Consider the following 7,299-nt stretch of genomic DNA (forward strand, 5'->3'; position numbering starts at 1 on the left):
GATCCTGGCCGTTGATCCATTTGAGATCAACGGCCCTGCTCAACTGGGACAGAAGCGGTGTCGTTTGGGCACCTCTGAGGAGACGGACCATTTTAACTCATTGGGCCAGCTCGTTTGGGCCTATTTTTATTTTAATTTCTTGGCCCAAACCGAGTATTCTTATATTTTTCCTTTTCTTTTCTACTTTAATTGACAAAATTAAATAAAACTCCTAAATAAATTGAAAAAATCAAAAAATAAAATTATACACATATTATTTAACACCTATAATAATTAACACACAAATTAACATTGAATAAAATCACTCAATGACAAGAAACACACATGCATATATTTTTGATTTTCTTTTAACCAAATTATGGTTAATTGATTTCTGAATGTACCATTAATTCCTAAATACATGCAACATGTATTTTTGTATTTTCAACTATTGCAAGGTGAGTGTTTACGGACAGAACAATTATCAAAAATGTCACGCATATTCTCAAAATTGTACCCGAAGGTAACTTGTTTTATTTTTTATTTTTTTTTTTTATATTTTTCGATTTATTTTGGAGTAGTTTTTCCATGAAGCAAAAATCACGTGCTCACACCCCTTAAAATACCGTTTTTCCATGTATATATACCAAGTAGGGTCGGGCCCAAACTATTATACCTTCTCCTATGCGAAAAATGACAAGTTTCCAGGTCTGGACGTCCGCGGCCCTGGCGCGACACGGGTGCGGTATTTGGCAAGTATACTGCCTCAGCCCGCCTCAGGTCCGCAGTCGCAGTTTCGACCATATTTTTCACCCTGTTTCGTTTGGAATCTGGAAAAACGTAAAACATAAAAATTGTAGCGCTTTGAGTTATCGTTTCAACCATATATTTTGGAGCCCAAACGGAGTTCGGAGCAAAAAGTTATGTGCATTTTACTAGACAGTATGTAACATGCCTACTCGATTCTTCGTTTTGTTGCTCTATCATCCGTTGATCCCCGAATACGATCCCGGCTTAATTACTTGGGCTTTTACTCAGATTTCAAAGCTTCAAATCACTTGAGTTAATTCCATAACATCTACATAGCTTGGAATCACTCCTACAAGGCATAAAACACACAATTAGTGCAAGACACTAGCGATTAAAGCTCCAACTCAATTAAAGTGCAGTAAATTTGAGTGTAATATGCGACTAAAATACGTAATTATAGCCTATCATTAATCAACAATAAGAATTTTCTTTACTTCTTCTTTATTGCTATTATATTATTCTCATCTATAATTACTAAATCTCATCTATTTTTTATTGGCAAAAATCAACTGAATTGGAGTGAAATAATTGCTTATGGCCTAATTTTATAAATTTAATTGATTTTGCCTATTAACCAAATTTATGTTAAACATAGACAGGTTCTAGTTCTGTGTGCGAAATACATGCAACGAAATGAAATTTCATTTGCTTTTCTTTGAATTATCATATTATAGCTGATGAGAATTTTTAAATCCAACGAACCTGCAGTTACAACATGCAAAAGGAGCGGATCATCTGCCCTTTCCGTTGTACAAAATTGCAAAAAAATTTGGCCAATTAGTTCCATATCATCTGAAAGAATGATTTTGATGAAGCTTTTGACATAACTTTCTACTGAGTAAAACTTATCAACCTATCCATTTGATTGTGAAAGCCACAAGTTGGATACCCTTGGTGCAAGGCCTACAAGCGATCTAAAGTCTTGTTTATGTAGCTTGCGCATTTGTCAATCTATAAAAAATTTATTAAGATTTTCTCTAATAATTATCCTATACAATTTACAAAATAATTTATCACAAGTTATTGGTCTTTTCTTGATTTCATAAAAGAAACTCAAAGTTGCGGCTAGTCAAATTAGTATCACAATCTTATTTGAAAATGAGTATACATAACATAGATTAGGAAAAAAAAAATGGAATACTGATAAATTGAAGAAGAATAAGACAATTTTATTCAAGAATGAATATACATAACATAGATTTAGAGAAAATGGAATAATAAATTGAAGAAAAATAATATTATTCACGAGTTACAACATATTGCGTCCAAGGTGAGTTTGCTAATGGACCAATGTTATTCCATTCTTGAGTGAGCTGGAGCGCAATCATCTTACGCATTGAACGAGCCAGAAGCTAACTCTTACATATCCCATGATCATAGAAAATTATTGCCAAAAATAACTATAGCATTATGCTTTATTTTAGTAAAATAAAATTAAAAGAAAATAAAGAATTCTTCTCTTTTCTCTAGGAAAAAAGACAAAATGCACCCTCCTCTAATTTTGTCTAGTGCAGTCGAATCGGATCTCACCCTGGTTACCGGTCAAAACTCCGACCCGACCCAACTTTATCATGGCAGTAGCAAAAGCTTGTTTAAAAGCATCATTGTTAGAAGCAAAAAAGTTGACAGTATTTCTTGATCTTGGATCAGTGAACAGAATCTGATCAGAGACAAAAAGACCTTTTCCTTGTTGAAGATTTTTGAAGTAAGCGTTGTCAAAGGTATTTGGTGTTGTTGGATCCATGTTAATGGCAATTCTCGGGTCAACCCGTATTGGGCACATTTGCCTGAGTTGTGCGGCGTATTGTCGGTTTAGGGTCGGGTCAACTCTGCTTTTTGGGCTGAAATTGTAGAGTCTCTTGGAGAATTTACTGCAATGGGAGAAACCAAGGGTATGTGCACCTATAAGACATAAAAAGATAATTTGAGTTATATATAAAGACAATATAATAAATTATTTATGTTATTATTGTAATTTAACCTTTTATGACAGGTTAGTTATTATTTATTTTAGATATAGTACATTATTATTGTAATTTAACCTTAAACCCTAAACCCGCTTTAAAAAAATCCTAAACCCTTTTACTCTTAAAAGAATTATGACAGGGTTAGTTATTATTTATTTTAGATTATCAATGTTATACTTGCAATTATCCTTTTAAGTAACATGTTCGTGTAATTATTTTTTTACACAAATTGGTGCATTGAATTTAAACTCATTGTTTTGTTTTTAAATTTTAAAAAGAAGTTAAGTGTATATTGTTGTAAGGTTTTTCTTCTGTTTTTTTTTTTTCAACAAAAAATTGATATATATTAAATTTAAGAAAAGGTTGTATGCTACATAGTAAAAAGATAATCTATGCACTAAAATCCTCTAAAGACTATCAACTTTTGTATACTATAACATCTATACCAAAAATAAAATAATTAAATTTAAAATGACTATCAATTTACTTAGGGATTCGACAATGGATAAGAATTTTACTTTCAGTGCATAACTTAAATCCATACCTGACAATGCAATCATATCAGTCTGGCTAAGGCCATGTCTGGCAAACATGGTATTGAGCTGGTCTAGGTTGAATCCCTCCCCTGGAAGTTGATGTTGGACTCCTGCTAATGTAGAAACTCTCCCATCACGACGGCCCAATTCCACTTGGTAAAATGGGCCTCCAGTCTACAATATAAAAGAAGGGCACTAAGTATCATAGAAATGACATCAGGTAGCCACTCTAAAGTGCTGCTATTTAGGAATTAGCCAGCATATCCTGAATTTCAGTTTTTCAGTTTAATTTTTCTGTAAAAAATATCCTGAGTTGTCCTGAAGTTGAAATTTTTAGTTTAAAATTTCAGGACAAAATAAGTATTGGTTAATCCTTAAAGAACATCCCTGAGAATGGCTATCTGTACACTTGCCCCCTGAATATCTCGGCAAAAGCGAAAATGTCTAAATAAGAAGAGAGAGAGAAAATAGAAAAGTCCTGAATCGTTGAAATGGAAATCAATTGAACATATAACAACAAAATTTACTGTGCTCATTGCTTCAAAGTTCAAACTAAACGTGTGTGATCATGTATTACGTCCATGTTTCATTTGATTTATTAATAATTCCAAAATATGATCCTCGGGTAATGCTTGTATGGAAGGTGCACCATAAAATATTGGGCTTGAAGCTTTTACCTTAATTACCAATCTTACCAACAAGCCTATCGAGAACTAATGCTGTTGGTCATGACTACTATTAAAATCAATAATAGTTAAATTTATTGATTTTGTTATATGTTTAACAATGCACTTACCATAGAAACGACTTCTCTAGTGGCCAAAGCCAAAATATCAGCACATGAGACTTTGTTACGGCATTTGGAATCCTTGTCCACAGCTGCTTTGGCTTTGACAACAGTGTCAAATCCATCACCTGCTAATGAAAGATTATCTGGATGGTCCTTTTCTGCTTTTCTATTTGGTGACGACAATAGCATTGAAGCATCACACCCCTAATTAACATGGACAAAAATATACATGTTAGAAGAAAAATTATCATAAAAAGTTGAATGACATATATAACACATAACACGTTTTATTCTAGAGAAAAGGGAACTAATTTTGTTGGCGATGCAAAGAAATAACAAGGGAATGATTTTTACTGTTTCTAGAGCAAGGAAAAAGTGAAATCAAGAAGAATTTCTATTTCAGAATTTATCACTTTTTTGAATATCTTAGAACATAAAGAAATAGCAAATTACAGCAGTTTTATATTTTATTTATTATTTTAGGAAATTCTTGATCATTTTGTGAATATTTGGATTTGGGAACAAAAGAAATTTCAACTTAGCTTTTAGTATTTTCCGAAGTTTTTTATTTCCAAAGTATATTTAGCGTTCTGAGCCGAAAAAAGTACACTGTACTTTCATTTTATTTGAATGATGAAATAAAGATAAATTTAAAGATAAAGAAGAAGATGAGATAATTCTTCGATTTGTTAATATTATTATTAATATTTAATACAGTATATATTTTTTGGAAAAATATTTTTCACTAATCAACCAAACACACACAAAAAATAGATATTTGCATGGAAATCATTTTAAAAAAAATATTTTATGAAAAAAATTAACTTCTGTGGTTCCAAACACACTCTAATAAGGTTTAAAAAAATAATCTAAGTACATACACGGACAAAGCAATCATGGAAGAAGAGTCGGAGAGTTGCTGGAGCAGTAACAAAAGTCTGCTGAAATTTCTGTCTAACCGCAGCACGAACCAGAGACTCAACATTTGGGCATGTGTTTTTGTAGAAATCACTTCTTAACTGAGCAAAAGCAGTAGCATTCAGCAAGAAGAAGAGAACAATAACCAAAGGAAACAGCAAACTTTTTCTTTGATTCTCCATTCTTCTTATTTGCTTTATCTTTTATTTTTTCTTTGAGAAGAAAACTGTTGGTATCACATGATTTTTTAGGGCTGCTGAAGTGTTGTATTTATACATACCTAGTGGCCCTTGACTACCAAGAAAATAAAGACATAAATCCAAGTGGGCAGTTAGATTAAGTTGGACTTATGCAAAATACACTCTGGCCATTTATTCAACATGATTTCAATGAGATTGTGGTTGAGTTATGGTGAGGTTTCTTTATTACTAACATTCTTTCATCACTAAAATTATTGATATGGAAGATCAATTTGAACCATTGGATCATTAAATGACATAAACTAATAGTTGTCCCAGGTATCTCATGGCTTACAACCTCAGCCAATAGATAAGGAGAATGTTGAACACCTTAAAGAGAGAAGGCATGAAATAGTACCAAGTGCGTGTCCTAAAATAATTCATTTTACGAATACATTACTCTTTAGATCCCATGGTCAAAATTTTGAGCTTATTGATTTTAAATCCTAGAAAATGCAACTTATTAGATTCTGAATAAATTATTTATATATGTTAAATAAATTTTTAAGAGAAAATTATACGTAAGTATAGCTCAAACACATACATTGCAACCGGATGACTTGAACACAACTTTGTAACTCTATAGCTCAATGATAATAGGCCAGGTCCAAAAAAATCAACGTTTTTCCCATTTGAATTGATTTTCCATATCTTCTACTGCGTTTTTGTATGATTTTTTATTCTTTGCGCACAACTAGCTTAAATCGATCATATACACTCTTATTGTAGCTACAATTAAGTTTTTAAAGCCGGTAATTGGAGAATAAATTCGCGATTAGGATAGACAAACTCTAGTTGTATTACTTGATTTATTTGTGCAGGAATTACACATGCATTATAGTCAACATATAAGTATTAGGTTAACTTGAATAGGCGAACGAGGCGTCGAAAGAACTACGTAAGAAATATAAACTATATTAATCAACAAATCAGATACACCAAGTAGTCAATTCAACTGGAAAACTCAAAAGGATGGATGTTAATCCCATAATACCGAAATATTCTCATCTCATTGATCTTGCTCCTAAGTTGTTTGTGTGGTTTGCTCGTAATGTTGTCTTCTTGCTTTATTATTAATTTTTGCAGTAGTTGTAGTAAGTAAACTCACAATCATCTCTCGAAAAAATTAATTGAACGAATAAGTTATAAATAGTTTAGTTTAGTATAATCACAATTACTCATGGGAACAACACTCTATTTATCATTTTATTACTTGGCGATTGTGTATACTTGTGTGTGTGTTTGAACCTAATAATACTACTAGTAAATAAATGTTATTTTATAACTTTCACATTATTAAAAGTTCAAATTACGTGTGGCATATTGAATTAAAACTTTTGGTATCATATTTTAACCGCAAACTAAGTTTTCTACTAGTTTGTACTTTGATTTTTTTTTCGATTAGTTTTGATATACTATATACTAGTCAAGTTAAGCTCTTATATACTAAATCCCCTCTTCTATCTAGTGTTGTCAATACAACGAGATAGAAAAAGTACTTTCTATATATGGTTTCAATCCCATGAAGTTTCATTTAATGCCAAAAATTATACTCCAATAAACTACAAATCAACTGTTTATTTTAAAAATACCTCTTGATGCATATAATTTTGAGTAGTTTATCAAAAATGATTTGCAAGATAAAGCGCTACTCAAGAAACTTTTGGGTCATATTTTTCTTCTCCTTTTTTTGTTTCTTATTTTCTCTCTTGAAAATTGAAATGTCACCTCTAAAGGTTTTGATTGAAATATCATTTTTTATTGAGAAAATGCATAAAATCCTCATTCAACTTATCATGAAAAATCATTTACACATTTTAACTTTACGGGCAACCTATGTCCCTCCTATTCTTGTTTGGGGTGAATTTAATACCACCCTAAATGGTGACGTGGTAAAGACAGTAGTTTCACTCTCCCAAACTCGCGTGTAAGAGGGAAAGAATTTTTTATTTATTTTATTTTTTAATCTTTTTTAAACCCCTCCCAAAAGGATTAAAAATAGACATATATTAAAAATATTAAATCCAACACCCATTATCCTTGTTCCGCTCTCCCCGTCT

General features: G+C 31.6%; 1 protein-coding gene across 1 annotated transcript; it reads right to left on the reverse strand.

Annotated features, from left to right (window-relative positions):
• Positions 1-1,937: 1,937 nt before the first annotated feature.
• On the reverse strand, positions 1,938-5,249 carry LOC107770948 (peroxidase 16-like). Its single transcript, XM_016590276.2, has 4 exons — positions 4,964-5,249; positions 4,089-4,286; positions 3,301-3,466; positions 1,938-2,691 (listed from the first exon to the last, which is right to left on the reverse strand). Exons 1-4 carry the CDS (start codon positions 5,180-5,182, stop codon positions 2,285-2,287), a joined length of 990 nt encoding a protein of 329 aa, XP_016445762.1. The 5' UTR covers positions 5,183-5,249; the 3' UTR covers positions 1,938-2,284.
• Between the last annotated feature and the right edge of the window lie 2,050 nt (positions 5,250-7,299).

The sequence above is a fragment of the Nicotiana tabacum genome, chromosome 18, assembly GCF_000715075.1.
Source record: "Nicotiana tabacum cultivar K326 chromosome 18, ASM71507v2, whole genome shotgun sequence".
Taxonomy (NCBI): domain Eukaryota; kingdom Viridiplantae; phylum Streptophyta; class Magnoliopsida; order Solanales; family Solanaceae; genus Nicotiana; species Nicotiana tabacum.